At 41.6% G+C, this 17,827-nt stretch overlaps 1 protein-coding gene and 1 long non-coding RNA gene across 8 annotated transcripts in view; one reads left to right on the top strand and one right to left on the bottom strand.

The window, feature by feature from the left end:
• The window catches only part of fgd5a (FYVE, RhoGEF and PH domain containing 5a), a 42,944-nt gene extending 34,271 nt beyond the window's left edge, over positions 1-8,673 (bottom strand). For 4 of the 5 annotated variants that reach the window (XM_061784582.1, XM_061784584.1, XM_061784583.1 and 1 more), the window contains exons 1-2: positions 8,432-8,591; positions 3,972-6,621 (exon numbers count right to left, since the gene is read on the bottom strand). In XM_061784582.1, the coding sequence (XP_061640566.1) occupies positions 3,972-6,621; positions 8,432-8,441 (2,660 nt within the window). In that variant the 5' untranslated portion in view covers positions 8,442-8,591. Of the gene's footprint in view, positions 1-3,971; positions 6,622-8,431 lie in introns of all 5 variants that reach the window. The other variant, XM_061784586.1, reaches the window with a different exon arrangement.
• A 193-nt stretch (positions 8,674-8,866) lies between these two features.
• On the top strand, positions 8,867-15,030 carry LOC133483403 (uncharacterized). 3 transcript variants are annotated; one of them, XR_009790099.1, is made up of 5 exons: positions 8,867-9,003; positions 9,400-9,457; positions 11,508-11,678; positions 12,165-12,312; positions 13,215-15,030. It is a non-coding gene; the product is annotated as an uncharacterized LOC133483403 (long non-coding RNA). The 3 variants fall into 3 exon arrangements; XR_009790100.1 differs by having other exon boundaries at positions 11,803-12,312; XR_009790101.1 differs by lacking the exon at positions 11,508-11,678.
• Positions 15,031-17,827: the final 2,797 nt, after the last annotated feature.

The raw sequence follows: 17,827 nt of genomic DNA, 5'->3' as shown, positions 1-17,827 counted from the left end.
GGAATTGATTTTGGATTAATGGTATTTTGCAACGAAGGCTAAATTGAGTGCACAGGCTGCAACCAGCTGGGGCCTACATATATCTATTTTTTTACCAAAGATGTTTAAACTCGCGGCATGGTGGCCGACTGGTTAGAGCGTCAGCCTCACAGTTCTGAGGACCTGGGTTCAATCCCCAGTGTGGAGTTTGCATGTTCTTCCCGTGCCTGCGTGGGTTTTCTCCGGGCACTCCGGTTTCCTCCCACATCCCAAAAACATGCATTAATTGGAGACTCTAAATTGCCCGTAGGTGTGAATGTGAGTGCGAATGGTTGTTTGTTTGTGTGTGCCCTGCGATTGGCTGGCAACCAGTTCAGGGTGTACCCTGCCTCCTGCCCAATGACAGCTGGGATAGGCTCCAGCACGCCCGCGACCCTAGTGAGGAGAAGCGGCTCAGAAAATGGATGGATGGATGGATGTTTAAACTCGCACTAAGGTACATGTTCATTGTACATAAATGTAAGATTGTATGTAAATAAGTTGTTTTTCATATTTTTGACATAGACTAACTGCTTCAAATGGAGACTGACAGCTGAGCGATATGGCCTAAAATTAATATCATGGTATAATAATAATATTGCATGACACTTGTATAGCGCTTTTCAAGGCAATTAAATAGATTTTAAAATTGGACATGTTATTCATTCACTCCACAGACATCTACTTGGTGGTAAGCTACTTGTGTGCCAACAGCTGCCCTGGGGCAGTGTGACAGAGAGCATGGCTGACAGACCCTCCGACCACCACTGAACGTCCAACCACATTCATCCATGGACAACGCGAGTTAAGTGTCTTGCCCAGGGACACAACAACGAATGTGCTCGGGCGGGGATACAAATAGGCAACCGACCCTCCAGTTTCAGGCTGTAAACTTACCTTCTTACCCTCTGCGCCACGCCACCCACAATATAAATGGAATTCCTTCACGTTAACAGTATATATTGCGATACGTATAAAACAGTAAAAAATAGAATGGACGTGTTTCTGAATGGGTTATTTAAATGTAAATGTAAATATTTCCTGTTAAAAGTCGCAGAAAGTTGTATTCTTCTCTGCTTCTTTTAATTCAAATTTTGCATTTTCATGTAAATGTGGTGACTTATTCTTTTATGTAAAACAATATTTTTGAAATAAAAAAACAGTCTGTTAGAAAAGCTAAATTGATTAAAACAAACACAAACCAGCAAAATTGTGTAGATCTCAAAACTCATAAAACTCTGCACTTTTTGGTACAAAGTAGTGCAAATGTAAACAATATTACTGATATTATTAATATTTAATATACTGATATAGTTTTGACCTTTTAAGATCCTTGTCCTGGCTGACGTACACTGTAACCCCTTCATTTCCGGTTCACGTGTGTGTGCTTCCTGTGTAGCTGTTCTATTGTTTTCTCTCTTGACACTTATTAATTAACCTGCTAATTTGCTGTGCGCCATGTAGCATTCCCCGATTGCAAGAAGCCGGAAAGGAGAAAGACTGGGTGGACGTGTTTTTTTTTTTTTTTAAACCAGCTTGGAGTTGACTGGTTTGCCTGACCCGTCCGCGAGTAGCAGGCCGCTTCTGATTGGTGAACTTGACAGGATAGTAGACGTAGTTGACACACAGATTGTGGGTCAGTCTGGAGCGCTCACTCCCCCCCAAAAAAAACAAAAAAAAACAACGCAACTTTGCGTTTTTATTGCATTTTTTGAAATCATGATTTTGATCTAAAAATGATAAATCGTTCACAGCCCTAACGAGTGGTCTACCTTGCGCCAAGATTTAGACGTGGTCTGAGCAGGCGTAAGTTTAGACCCACTTTCTGCCGCCAAATTTTCACTCCAATGGGCGCATCTCCAAGGACACACCCTCGCATCGGCAGAACAACCAACTTGGCACAAATCGGCAAGCACGCAGCAACTCTTGCGCTGGCATGAAAATGTGAAACCGCTAGCATTTGCGCCCTGCTGCAGATGCGCTGTCCACGAAAATAGAGCTCAATGAGTTTACCCATTCCACTTTCATGCATCAGTATCTTTGCATTCCTTCGACTGTTTGTCTGACTGTCTCTAGAAAGGCTGCCATTCTCATATTTCCCAACAAGAACTACAAAGCTGTGGATACTTTTGTCAAGTAAAAAGGTTTTGTTGGGCCTGGGTCTTCTTGAAATTAATAAATATATGTGGAAAAACCTGCGATTGGCTGGCGACCAGTTCAGGATGTACCCCGCCTCTCGCCCGAAGTTAGCTGGGATAGGCTCCACCACACCCGCGACCCTTGTGAGGATAAAGCGGTACAGAAAATGGATGGATGGATGGATGGATGTGGAAAAACACATTTCCAATCAATATGTATAATATAGATATACATATCTGTATGACAGAAATATAATATAGAGTATAGAAATATTACTAAGGTTCTCATAGGCACTCAGACTCGGAAACTCACGCCTAAAAACCCAAATGTTTCGATTTGTGCCCAAATTAAAAAACAATTACCAAATTAATAGGTTGTTAATCTTCCCCATTCTCGAGGAAGGAAATTTCTTAACACTGTGCATTACTCTCCACAGACTAAAAGTGGTATTCGAGAGTAGTCAAGATAACATTGTAGAATAAAAAACCTTGAAACCGATATGGCGTTCAGGACATAAAAACTGCGATCGGGAAAATCTACTTCCACATTATCTTTGAGTCTGTGCTCGGTAAAGGATCGTGGTTTTGACCACACACTGGTCATCAAGCACTACTATTTTATTAAGAATGTGAAAGATTGTGGCCTCATAGCAACTGAAGCTGCCAGTCTGGCTGAGGAAATATGGCACTGTTTGGCCATGGTGATTCCATACTGCATCACACACTGCAGTAAAGTCTGTGTTCCCCCGAGGGTCCAATGAAGGAGAGGCACCCGTGAGAGTGGTCCTTTAATAAAAGCCCTTCTAAACTAAACCATAAGTGTCAGGTGCAAAGGAGCAATCACAGTCAAACTGCTTTTTCTGTTATTCTACCTTTTCTCTTGTTCCAAATGCCCTTCATTTACTTGAATATTTTTTTCCCATGCATCTGCTCAATCTATTAGCAGGTTTACCACTCCTCTTCTCTTCTTTTGCATGTGAATTGTGCTCCTCTATTGCTAATAGCCCCCATTCATTTTCCCCACACTTTTAATTGCGGCCAGTGATGACTATCTAATGTGAATAATCTCTGCTCAGTGAGCTATTGCGTATATGTTTTATCATTTCAAACCTTCGTTGGTGGCACATGCATCCTAAGTGACCTCTAAAGCCACAAAACATTAGCAAGCTTCTCCACAAGGGCTATCCCACAAACCAGCCGGGTCCTCATTTCTCATTTAACAGACTCTTACGGGAGGCAGATCCCACTCAGCCTTGTGCAAGAAGCTCTAAGACTGTAACACATTAGTACACCATTAAAGGATCAAGGCTGCAATTAGTGTGATTCTTACAAGTCTGCAAACACTGCATGTGAGCACAGACTACTGATTTGAAAATATAGAGTTCAGTCCTAGCATATGTATTGTAAAATGACCTGTGTGAGAAGTTTACCGAAATTTACACAGAGCAGTATAATTATTTGTAATGGTTTACCACTTGCACTCAGTTTTTATGCCAATAAAAAACACAGACCAGTGGTTAGCAGTTATCAGCACATTTTTTCTCTCTCTGTGTAATGCACAGATGTCAATGTTTTATCTCCCAAATTAAATTGTCTCAGGGGGATTTTTACAGAGGTCTAAGGGTTATCCACAGCTAATTTGTTTACGACTCTAATTATCATAAATGGATATAACAAAAATTATTAAAATCCTTTCATTTAGCAAAAAAGAGACTCACAAGATTCAAAAGCAAGGAAGTAAAGATACAATATAATATTTTAAGTGGAAAAACTTAAATATTTTAAGTGGAAAGAGTTTGTAGAGATGTACAATACCTTTCAGCGTCTGCTTTTGAGGGTTTGCTGTCTATCCCAGGGAAACTATTCATGTCCACGTAACCGTCATTCTCATTGCAGGGAGCTGTCATCCGATTTGGATCCTCAAAAAACTCTGTTACAGTGTGCGATCTGGTGGGTCTGCCTGGAATTTGGATGTTCTCATAGTCCGAACTCATAGCAGGAATATTTTCATAGTCAGAGGTGTCTGCACTGGGGAAGGAGATTGAGCGAGGTTTGGTTAAAGGCAGCGGCATGGCAGAGCGATGCGACCGGTCCTCAAAAGACTCAACTCTGGAAACCCCTCTGCCATAAGCTTTGAGGTCACCTTTCCTCCTCTGATTATCTTTGTAGAGGACAAAAGTTGATGGCAGTTCTGAGGGACGCTGCTGGGGGTTTACAATATGAGATTGGAGCTGAGGGGAGCTGGAGGTGCTTCTACGGTCAAGATCAATGACTCTTGCATGGCCATGATGACTGGACTCAGAAGATGACCGAGATGAACGGACAGAACCATCACTGAAACCTTTTGAATCTGTCTTCCGCTTGAACTTGAGAGCCAGAAAGCGTTTAAAGGAAATTTTCTTCTTCTTGAGCTTGTCGTCAGGTTCATGCTGGATCAAAAGGGAAGGGGAGCTCTTGGTTACTGGTCTCTTGGTGATGTATGCTAGTTCAAAGGGTGGAGGTATGTCCACTAGAGAGGTTGGGGTAGAAACGCCGCTGGATGATTGGTGACTACGTTGGGAGAAACTTCCGGAAGAAGTCATGACACATGGGAGCGAAAGAGTGTCATCTTTTCGATTAATTTTTATCTCGTCATTTATAGATTGGTCAGTCAAGGACAATTCTGGACTCCCTGCAGAGCGGGAGTACAAAAGGAAGTGACAAGATTTTGTAGATGAGATAAGGCAGTTGTCTCCAGGCATTTGGGACTGGTTGATTGGTTCACTATTCTGATCCAAGGACACTGTGCAGTAATCATTTGTTTGGTACTCAGTGCCTGTCTCTTCTGGCACAGTCTCCGGGACGTAACCTGGAACTTTCCCAGAATAAGAGCGAGAACGTGTCACGATAGTCTTCTTATCTATGTTCAAAAAGTTCTCCCCCTCAGAGTCAAAACCAGCCTCCTCATAAATATGCTCTTCACTTTCCGAGTCAGTGTCCTCATAGAAAGGCACAATGTGGCAATCAAGTTCCTCAATGTCTTCTTCAAACGCCTCTGTGGTGTGGGCAAATACCAGCCTGTTAGTGAGCTCTGGGGTGCGGCCCAGGTCTAAGTCTTTTGGCACAGTGATGTTACATAACCTGAGGCGAGGTTGGCAGCTTCTTCTTTGACTGAGGAAAGACTGCTCTCGTTGAGCTGCTCTCTCTTTTATACTTTTTCCTTTAACTTGTTTCTTTTCTGTCTGTTCCTCTTCATCATCGTCACCTATTTCCACATAATCTTCTGATGAGATACATTCCAGCTGCTCAAAGTCATCAGCTTTTAGACAGGAAGAATCCTCAATGTCTGCATACTCATCTGCTGACTCAGTGTCCTTTACTTTGTCTTTATGCTGAATCCCGTGTTCAGCTCCCTTCTCAACCTCAGTCTGATCTGTGAGCACTTGCTGATCTTCGAGTTTGTCTACATCATCCGATAACACATAGAAAGGCTCCAGGTTTGAAGCCGCTGATGTTTGCTGATCATTTGACTGGTTTTCATCAGTCTCATCCTCCCTCCACTCAGGGTCAGCAGTGGAAGTTTTACTTGTTGGAACAGATTCAATGACAGAATACGGCCCGAACACATCCTCTGTGCTGGATGTGAAACGAAAGCAGCCAGAGACATCTTTGGTGGCCCATTCTGGCTGCCATACTTCAGCATCTCCACTTTCAGTTGGGTCACAAGACTCACATGTGTCACTGGTATCATCTGTGGGGCCAATCACGTCATAGGGATGCTCCTCAGTTACAGTCGGGAGCGTGCGGAATCCAAATGCAAATCTTCCAATCTCGAGCTCATTAAATTTAACACAGTTTGTCTCACCCAGACTCAGTGAATGCATTTGATCAAGCTGTTGTTCTATTACATGTTCATCTAAGTGTATGTCAGTCTTTCCACTCAATCCTTGTTTGTTGCTTTCCTCCTCCTCTCTAGTTATGTCGTCCTTGTTTTCATTTGTAGGTGACAAAAGAGTAGAAGTATCTTTTATTTGGCCACCATAAGGTTGAGTCGTGTCATTATCAAGACTCTCATCATCAGTGGTGTCTGCAGTCAAACCATCATCTGCTATAACTATGTCTTCAGAGCCAATGCCCTTAACGTCATCAAATATTTCCGCATTATCTGTTTTGACCTTAACCTCTCCTTCTGTTACGTCATTGACCTCCTCTGTCTCAGTTTTTGCCTCATTGTCGTGGCTTTTATCAGCCTTCTTTTTAAGACCTGTTTCCCCATTAGAGTGAGGAAGGTCCCCATTCGTGAGGCTCGGTGAGGAGCATTGCTCCCCCTGTGATACAAATGCATTGAAAGCTTTGGGCTTGGGGGCGACAGGAGGTTTTGACCCATGCACAGTAGGACAAGGCCTTGACATCAGTTTGGAATGCACTTTGATGGTCAAATGACTTCGGACCTTTGGTCGAGCGACTTGCAGCGGATTTTGGAAATCTGTAAAAGAGTAAAGATCATGTCAAAGAAAATCCTACATAAAAATGGGCACTTGTTGGACTTTATGCTGACAAACACAAATAGGATTGTTTCTCGATAGAATGTAAAGGGGAAGCCATGTCCTGTCCAGTAGTCAGTGACATGCAGAATGCTGCAGAGAACATTATCAGCAGGAAAACCAACAGAGCCACAGCATACTTAGAGGAGAAACAATAACATCTCCCTGTCTGGGAAATGACAGATACAGTAACTGTTAGAGGTTCACTATCATCAGTAGCTTGTCTGATTCGCAACCAAAAAATGTCAACATATACAGTATACAGTATATTTAATTGACTAAATCTGTGATGTACAGTAAAAAAAAAGAGTGATTAATGTTCTGCAATTATTATAGCGCTTTATCAACACCATACAGTGCCCAAAGCACTTTATAGAGGCTCACATTCATCCCTTCACAAGCCAATGGCCGGCTGCTGTCATGCATAGTGCTGCGAGGCCCACTGGGAGCGAATTAGGGTTCAGTGTCTTGTCCAAGGACAGGTAAACAGTCAGAGGATAACGGAAAACAACCGGTGATACTTTGGTCAATGGACGACCCGCTCTACCAACTGAGCCACAGCTGCCCTTTTGCTGCCCTCTAGTTACACTCTTTTAAATCTGTAGTAGTACTTATTGTAAACGTTGCTCATGCAAATTTATTCTTCAAAAATGCAGAGTTAGGTGGTGGTTGTAAAGATCTCTGCTTATATGAAGTTTGGGACTGTCATGAAACACACCCGTTCCTAACAAAGTGTGCACACCCCTTGTCGCTTCCTGTTATTGAGCACCTGCCCTGACGCACATCCTATTAGACACTGTGTCTCTGCATGTCCATCACCTTTTGTGAATTACTCAATGTCTTATTTGAGACACATTTTGTTTCGTCCACAATTTTTTGAAGGAGTCCACACAGGATGTCTATGGGAAGGACATCAGCAGCAACCCCCCCCCCCCCCCCCCCCCCCCACACCCCCCACCCCCAAACCGGTCCCAGAGAACGTCTAAGAGTACAAATTTTCACTTCACAAATGGACTTCCTTCTCGTCATTCTTTTACTGAACGCACATAAATACACACACACACACACGCACACACTTTTGCTGAAAAGGCTCTTTGAGTGTGTCAAAGAACAATACAACAAGAGGAAAACAAGGGTCCCAGGCTGACAAAGCAACCAACTGCAAACAACAGGATATGAATTATGTAACAAGAATTCAAGTAAAGCAAATGTTTGAAAATCAAAAGAGGTGACAGACAGTAGGACCCTAGCAATTCCCAGCACAGGATATGATTTCAGAAAATGTCCACGCAGTGAAGTCCTACCTGTAAAGCCATAATAATACTCCTCTATATTCAAGCTTTGACAAATGCAAGCCCACATTGGCCATTCAACAAAACGCATAATTTGTTAATGCATATATTATACAGATACTGAAATTGCATTTTTCTAAATGTGTGACGTTATTCTGAAATAATGAACATATAACCAATGGGAAATTCAGATTACAATACAAATTTGCGTCTAAAGAGATTACACAGAAACTGCTTGAAGTTGAATTTAACTTCTCTTTTTACCTTGTCGTGGGGTGGGGGTATTTTCATTCATTCATTATTTGATCAAACTGACATTAAATTATTAATAAATGACCCACTGAGTGATCGCTGTCACAATCGCACGAACAAAAGCACATTGTCTCCTCTAGTAAACCCCAAAGCATTTTATTTGATTGTGACAGCGGAACAAAGTACTACAAAAATAGTAACAACCAACCTGTGTTCATTGTGGGACATCATCATCCACGGCAACGGAGAGTTACGCTCATTTCTCGCCACACTGACTGCATCCTCCCCAAAGTTAATCCACATACACACGGAAAGACGTCGGTGGGCAAATCAAGTGTCAAAAGCAGAGTTGCAGATCATATCCTCCTGTTTTCGCCCTGTCGATTGGCACCAGATGATGCGCGTGGAGCCGGTGTGTCGCGTGCACGTCCTCGACCGATGCTCCACTCAAGTGAGCTTCTGTGCTAACGGGAGGTGCTGCTCGGCTTCCTGACTGAAGGCAGGACTTCAGGGAGCGCAAACCCACGCAAATCAAACACTACGTTATGTTTTTGGAAGTCTGAAACACATTACCGATGTGCTCATTTTACATTTGCGTGTTATGTCACCCCACCCAAACCCGACCAACCCGCGGACCGTAACCTACAAACGTGTAGGCAACTACGAACTAAGAATTCATTTCGTTTTTGACTGACAACCAACAAGTAGGCCTACAACTACATGGCAAAGAGCCACAAAACCTATGTTTGTAACCTGAAACGACAGCTCGGGAGGTCTCAGGTAGGCTTCGCTCTACACAATATACAATTCCTCGCATTCGAATAAGAAGTCGAGATGCAGGCATTCGTTTCTGTTTGTACTTTCCCGAGTCTGTCATTAAAATAGCCAATGTAGTGCAGCAGTTGGCGACTAGCAGCTAAACTACAACCAAAGAAGCCGGCGCGATCTGTGCTTGGGCTGGCCGCCAATATTTTTATAATAATTTTTACCCACCAAACACAATTTGACGGAATCGTGGTTTTTGTTTTATTATTATGATTATTATCATTTAACTGTTTTATTGAATGAACATATTGGCATCTGTACAGCGGTGTTGTCAGACATTCATATGCATTTAAATAAATAATTTAAAAAAAAGAAAATTATAGATTTAATAATTTTTTTTTTTTTTGATAGGTCATTGGCAATCCCAGCCGGCCCATGCCAGTTCATCCCAGTTTTCCTGTCGTCACAGGTGAGCTGGAGCCTATCCCATCTGACTTTGGGCAAGAGATGGTGTACTCCCTGGACCAAACAATTTGGACAGTGATGTTCTCCCACATCCGCACACCCACTCCGACTTAACATCACAGCACTCCAATACAATTGACTATTTCTAAAATTTACCTAAGGGATATTTTCCACAGATATCTCACAATATATATTTTTGTGTTAATCTGAGATGATCATTATGGCCAATTTGGTGAACTATAAAAGAAATAGGCTACGATTATTAAGACAAGTTTTTTTTGGAGCGAGGCCATCAGAAGGGTCGTGCTTGGTCTGCATTGTTGATCGCAGCCCCCTTTTCAAAATATATCACTTTTGACAAGATAAATTCATTACTCATTTGTTTAGTAAGTAATGATTTGGTTTAAATAATATTTGATTAACATGAGGTTTACCTCCCACAAGCATCATCTTTCTCGGTCTTTGGGGAAACGAAACACTAGTATTGTGCTCAAAGACCACACTACCATAGACCAAAACTTCCCGAGACCAGAACTCACCAAGAATATGACAAGATCAAGACTTTTGGGACTGAGTCAAGCCCAAGACTGAAACAAGCCGAGACCGAAACAAGACCAAGACAAGCTGAGACCACGATAAGAACAAGACCATAAAAATCTATTTAAAAACCATGACGTAGTTGAACAATTAAAGACCAACCTCTCTTTAATTTTCTTTTTCTTTTAAATACATTTACATTTTGTTTTCTACAGCTTTGCCCTGAACTGGTTGCCAGCCAATCAAAGGGCACATAAAGACAAACAGTCATCCATTGCTCACATTCACACATATGGACAATTTAGGGTCTTCAATTCACCTAACATGCATGTATTTAGGACGTGAAAAAAGGCCAGCGTATCCAGAGAAAACCAGAGGGAGAGCATGAAAATTTCACACAGGAAGGCCAGAGCTCAGATTTGAACCCCACACCTCATAATACAGATATGCTAACCACTACTTCACCATGCTGCCACACCTGAAATACTGCATACCCACAAAGTCCGACACGGTGGGCAACTGGTTAGCACGTCTGCCTCACAGATCTGAGGACCCGGGTACAAATCCGCCTTTGGCTGTCTGGAGGCTGGAATCTGCGTGGGTTTTCTCCGGGTACTCCGGTTTCCTCCCACATCCCAAAAACATGCATGGTAGGTTAATTGAAGAGTCTAAATTGCCCGTAGGTGTGAATGTGAGTGTGAATGGTTGTTGGTTTATATGTGCCCTAAGATTGGCTGGTGACCAGTTCAGGGTGTATCCTGCCTCTCGCCTAGAGCTGGGATAGGCTCCAGCGCGCCCGCGACCCTAGTGAGGATAAGCGGTGCGGAAGCTGAATGAATGAGATAATATGTCGATGTTCTGCTGTCGATCGACGTAATGTCGCAGGGACACATTATGGCCATTGGGCAGTCGGTGAGCGTATATGGGGCAGGTGTCCGTCTGCATGCCGAGTCAGCCGCCGGGCCGCCATCAGCTGTCAGAGGCTCGGAGCGCACGAGCGATTCAAACCTGAAATATGTTTCACCTTCCTTGGGCGCTCGACTTACTACAGCCTCGGGAGTGTGCAAGAGGAAAGGCCTCTTAAGCCCAGACATGAGAGGGAACACCCACATTTTAGCGTTACTCCACCCAAAGTGCGCACATGGCCAGAAGATGCGCAAGTGATTGACTTAAGTGAACAGCAGAATGGGCGTAGAGGGAAAAACGCAGCGCTGCGCTCCTTTTCTGATTCAAGCATGATTCAATGATTAACAGAAACCATGTCTCAATATGCGTTATATGCTCTTTCATAGAAACAAGCAGAGATTATTCTGTTGTCAGTGCATTATTTCTTTTACCGGAGTTGCTTATAAAAGTTCCTTCTAACGGTTTCCTAAAACAGTTTACCTCGGACACCAAAGCTTTTGGTATTGGCCGGTGTTCCTGACCCAGCATCTGTTGCCTGATTAAATGAGTGCAACTCTTTAAAAGTCTCTGTTCATAACAGGAAACTGCTCTCCCTGTTTCCTGCACAACAGGCTACACTTCCTTAGCAACAGATGGGAAAGGTTGGCCATGTTAACCCCTTAAGTAACCTTTCTTGGAGATGATTGATTGATGCTGTGCGGAGGCTGATCGCTCGAGGAACATGCAAACACTGACCGACTTCAATGAGGGGCTCGCTTTCAAGGACACCTTGTGTTACTCAGGTAGGCAGGGATAATCGTGCGCTTGGGGTCTTAGATTTGATGGCCCAGAGCTCCAGTTTGATGCCGACATACTGGGATGGGAATATTTCACCTAATTTCTCCTTTTCTTCACCATACTTCGAAGGTTAATCTATGCAGCCAAACTTCAACGTGGGAGTTGAAGTTTACACCTTTTGAGCAATGAGACATGGTCAAAGAATTAGCTCAACTGTATTGGGCTTTGGCCGTGACTGCAGGAGGGCGTATATACCCATACAATGCATCCTCATCAAAACTCCCATTCCAGATGGTTTGATCCAGGGAAGATTAAGTTGTGAGAGTCAGGGAGGGTGTACGCCATAATCACTTCATTGTGTTTTTTTTTTCCCCCACTTGCATGAAGGTCATCACAGTAAAGAAACAGTTTTGTTGTAATAAAATTAAGGACGTCATAATTAAATATAACCAACATCTATTCATTGGAGTCGTGCATGCGTTTCTCCACAGCTTACCATCCAGATAAGAGAAATTCCACTGATTAGCTGTAGTAAGACTTGCAAGCTGATTACGATTGGACTCATCTACAGCTGCGTGGCAACTTGTTTGTGCAGTCACAATTGAGACAGTGCGGTGAGAGGTGTGCAACTCCCAATAGGTCAGTACTATCAATATCTGCAAACAGAAAGCTAGCATAGTAGGAATTAAGAGGATCTGTGCCATATCCTTTGTAAAACATAATAGTGTTAAATGAACATTGCAGTCATGCCTGTTTATTTCATATTTCATTGTATGTCAATATTTGAAAACCTTTATAAAACAAGCACATATCTGTTAAGTACAGTATTTTTCACATTTTTTAAAGAAAACGGGGAGCTATAGTTTAAAAACTTGACATGATAGAGAAAAACTGAGATCAGATTTGGATTCCGCACCCAAAAACTAGTTAAAAACAGCTGTCAGACCTAACTCAACAAAAATTGTGTTCCCCAGTGTTATTCATTACCATTTTAATTGTATTATTTATTTTAGGTGAATTACATTCAATTCTAATATTTACAATAAATTAATCAACCAATAATTTTATGAGATAAATGAATAAAAATAAATGAAACATGGATAATTCAATTCTAGTTCACCTATTTTAGGATAATAAATTGTAATTAATGCAGCAAGTAATACAGGATTCTTGATAATGTAAATGCTCGGTGGAGTGGATTAAAAAAACGGAGCGGGTCATATGTGGGCCATGAGCCATACTTTGCCCACCACTGATCCAAAGCATAAATATCATGATGAATCTACCGTATGTTGCACAATACATGACTCAAGTTGTTTTGTTTCCACTTACTGCATTGTACTACTGTCATAAACCAGGTTGCAGAATTAGTGGCACTCTAGTGGCACATTTATGGCTGCAAAAAAAAGTAAGCTTTTTTTTTTTTTTATTGGATGACTAAAGATAGCTCTCATCTGTTTTTTTGTTCTTGTTTTCTATTCACACTCCCTACAGTTGACCTTTTTGCTCTCATTTGTCCAAAATGTGTTTTGCTTTCGCAGGGGTGTGCAAATAGATCCTGTCAAGCATATTGTGTCATGTGGCTGCCGAAAAGAATGGCTTCAGGAGTAAATATCCCTCCAGATGTGGCACAGACGGTCAAAACATGTTTTTTTGGACACAGGACACAAATTTCCTGGACCGCCCGTGTCTGCGCGCTGCGCTCCGTCACTCCACCTGGAACATGACATGACTGAAATAGAGGAGAATTGTGATGTGAGGAAAACATGCTGTGGTGGCACGGAACAAACCAACTGTATCTCCACTCTGCTCGGCTGCCCACCGCTCCAAACAGGAAAGGGATCAGGGAAAAGGGTCAGCGACTTGTTCCCAGAGCTGAGACAATCCATAACACCTGCTTTGCCAACGCCTGCCCACTAGACTGAATGGATGTGCTGAATGTTTTTATTCCCCTCTGAGAGTGAACAAGTGTGACATCACACTTAAGCGCGGCTGATTACTGGAAAGTACATTCTCGCCTGCGCTCCATCATAATATCTTCTTGCCAGCTTTTAAATTCTAATTAATATCTAAGACGGAGGTACTTAATCAACCCTTTATGCAGACTATCTGAAGTGCATTAAGCTTAGGCACTGATGTATGTGATAGTACAATCAGGTTGACTCTTTAAAGTGACCTGAACACCTTTGTAATTGGATGGCAAAGCCTTTGACTGCTGTAATGGATCGGCTCATTATTGGCATGTATTATTGATTTCCAACCACAGTGCTCTCCTGAGACGTGTGGGTTTTCCCTGAGCTTTATATTCCGAAAAGAAAACTCGAGACCCCAAGACATGTATATACAGTATAACAGGACAGGAGACTTTATTAGAATTTGAGCGCAGCGAGATAATTTAAGGTTTTTTTGGAGTTTGCTTGTGAAACACATCAATTGCTTGTGGAGGTCACTATAAAGGTGACCTCATCAATAAAGCAAGGAACCATGTTTGGTAATTAAAAATAAGCCAGTAGAATCCTGTTATTTCTCCCAGGCAATGAGGTAATCCTATTAATAAAAATTAAAAAACTAGACCTAAATACTGTAATGTGGAATTAATATACAATACATATTATACTGATGATATAATTTAAAAAAAAAATGTCATTACTGAAGTAAAAATAGTGCATTATAGTACCACAATATGTTCCTGGGTTTCGATTTTTGAATTTTTCATATGCGAGTATGTGCTATAGGGTTAAAAAGCATTTTATTGGTGAAATAAATCCTGAAATAAAAATGTCATTCTGCAATATAAAGCCTGCTCCAACACTCCCCCAGCAGCCTTTACATTTATGCACACACATGCACATGCTGCAGCGCATTGAGGTCAGCAGTTTGTCACAACACAGAAAATAAAGGTTTAATTCCCCACTGAATTCCTCACAGCTAATCAATGACAAGGAACTGTTGTCACTTTTGTTTTTGAAACACACATTATGGCATATTAAAACATTAAATAATCACAGTGAAACAAATTTGTATGTACTTTATTGTTGCATTTACATAAAGTTGGCATTTTCAGAAGGGCTTTTTGTGTTCAGTCGATCTTTTTCCACCCAGAAATGGGACAGGGGGTATTGAAAAAAAGTGGCAATGTTGCTTCATCACAAAAAAAGAAAAAAGCTCTGTTGTAAAAGGCCACATCTACAATACAATAGATGTCACACTGCCATTAATTAGCCTGCAGCCTGTAGAGTAGGTCAGACTTTGATAACAGACTCATTTGTTATTCTTTTTCACTATTAGCGCAAAGACAATCCTCAGAGCTTGACTGCAAAAACAATGATTTACTGGTTCCAAATAAAAATCCTCAAGATGCCCTATGTAAAAAGGAATTGTGTCTGAATAAAGCACAATAGTGCAGACAAAGTATTATACGGTGGTTTTTGGTGTCAGAGATAACTGAGCAGCATCACGACTTCGCATTATGTGACTGTTTGTCATTTAAATTGATCACACAGGTCCATGTGGTAGCATGGGGTCCCATCTTCAACTCTACAGTTTATACAGTATACAGTATGTACCGTATAATATACATAAAGGTGTGGATATGCATTTGCACAACTATATTCTGAATTTGCAAGGTGCAACAGTACCAGTTGGGGAGTGGTTGGGGAAACAACAGGGTTATTAAAAAGCCCGAGTCAGAATTTACTCTTCCTTGAACTGTTTTAAATTTTCAGAGCCAAGGGAGACTGGGAGGAAGCAGATACTCGTGCAAGTGAAACACACGTGTCTTTGGCAAAGCTTTCACTCAGACACAAGGCCAGGAGGAGGTGTAAGCACATGGTTTGAGCTACATAACTAAATACTGAAGAAGTCATTCAGCGCCAAGGAGGCTTTTATGACTTTGTGATTGTACTTCATTGCTGTGAAATTAATTGACCTTGAGAATGTTTTACAGGAGCAGAAAACACAGCCATTCTCAACAGTATCAGCATGAACTATAAGTCAAAGTCTCTGATAAAGTAGTTCTATTCATTGAGAGGAATAACATGTTCATAAATTGCGGGAGAGACGAAAACAATGATCCTCACACGCACGAGCAGGAAAAAATATCCAGGGGCTTTCCAACTTCTTCTGACAATGCATTATTTTACTATGCTGCCTGTGAGTGAAGATATCAGTGAATGATGTGGTGATGGCGTGTGTGTGTATATTGTGCATTATGTAGTATATATATGCGGTCCCTTATTCTCATTGGTCCAGTAGCACCACCTGAGTTCTGCTTCTTCTGTCAAGACCGTGAGACTTTTGGCTCAAAGATATTATGGTGGTCCTTCCCACGTCTACCAGCACCCCCTTTTGCCGAGAATACAATGTCTGGTCATAGTGTTTGATGGAACAATATCAGTTTGCGATACTGCCTCTTATTAGTATAGCTCGTAATGCATTTGGAATAATTATTGTCCTCTCCAATAAATAGTGTCAGGAAATGAGAGATCTGTATTCTAATAAGACCCACAATAATTCAGTTAGAAAACACCAATATATTTTTTTAATCATGTCATATTTTATATTTTGAACTGTCATTCTATTTTGCTCAGTTAGCTATATTATTGTATGTTTTTTTTATAATTTAAGTTTGAACGCTTGGCGATCCGTTGGGACAAGCAGTTGCAGTAACCGGCTTACTTACATTGCTAGTTGGCCTCATAGCTCAGTGGTTAGAGCACTGGTCTTGTAAACCAGCGATCAGGAGTTCAATTCTGACTGATGTTTATGATTATATACTGCATTTTCGGATTGGTACTGTTTTTTTGAATTCCTTGTCTTGTTTCCTAAGCACTGTCAAAATGCCCTTGAGTAAAGCCCGATTAATATGTATTGATGTATTACCAGTACAATTTATCCATCCATCCATTTTCTGAGCCGCTTCTCCTCACTAGGGTCGCGGGCGTGCTGGAGCCTATCCCAGCTGTCATCGGGCAGGAGGCGGGGTACACCCTGAACTGGTTGCCAGCCAATCGCAGGGCACATAGAAACAAACAACCATTCACACTCACAGTCATGCCTACAGGCAATTTAGAGTCTCCAATTAATGCATGTTTTTAGGATGTGGGAGGAAACCGGAGTGCCCGGAGAAAACCCATGCAGGCACGGGGAGAACATGCAAACTCCACACAGGTGGGGACGGGGATTGAACCCCACACCTCAGAACTGTGAGGCTGACGCTCTAACCAGTCGCCCACCGTGCCGCCAGTACAATTTACAACTGCTGAATTTATATTCTAACAACAACAACAACAACAATCAAATACATGAGTATAATAATATTTTACAAAGGCACACTGATTTCTAAAACTAGTTGATAGCAACAGTGAGTTTCTGGTTAACAAGAATCTACATAGCCCATTTGTGGCTAATTATTGATGCTAGTAAGCACTTCAGGTTAGTATAATGGTGACATCACCATTTCCCACTGGAAAACATCCAACATAACAATATATAAATATTTCCTCTCTCATTCACAATACCCTTTTTCCTTATACCTTTAGCGTTCTCACATTTGCCACAATTTACAGAATAGCTTGGGGTTGTTATTTAAATTCTCAAGTATTATGTACTGTACATACATACTTACATACATATAACCCTTAACGCAACTGATATATGAACACAAATGGTGGAGCAACACATTTGGACATTAAATATAACAGTATTCACAGTAATATTCTTCATTTTCTCTGAGGAGATGAGAGGAGCTGATACGTCTATACAGTACTGACGTCCATGTAGACTACTGTATAGCCGTCTGTCTGTCTTATACTGCCCCGAGATGGCCAGCAGCACAATGTGCGTTGAGTTGAATGAGAAAGTAAGACAATATTTTTAATCCTACAGTATTTATAATTATATTTAAAAATGTAATTCCTGTCAGTTTTTATAAAGTACAATATTATGGACTGCAATTTTTCTCATTAAAAAAAAAAAGACATTACAAAATGTTTTTGTTTTTATTGAAGTATGTGCTCCACTGTCTATTACGTAGGCTGAACAACGTGCCTCTTTGTTTAATAAATGGTTAGTTTACCTGATGTGTCGCTGTTAGGTGGACCCACTCTCTGACACAACGGCAAGCGAGGCGGTGACGTATTGGACAAGCCCACTG

Source organism: Phyllopteryx taeniolatus, chromosome 9, assembly GCF_024500385.1.
Source record: "Phyllopteryx taeniolatus isolate TA_2022b chromosome 9, UOR_Ptae_1.2, whole genome shotgun sequence".
NCBI classification, from domain to species: domain Eukaryota; kingdom Metazoa; phylum Chordata; class Actinopteri; order Syngnathiformes; family Syngnathidae; genus Phyllopteryx; species Phyllopteryx taeniolatus.
This window is presented reverse-complemented; position numbering and strand designations above follow the sequence as displayed.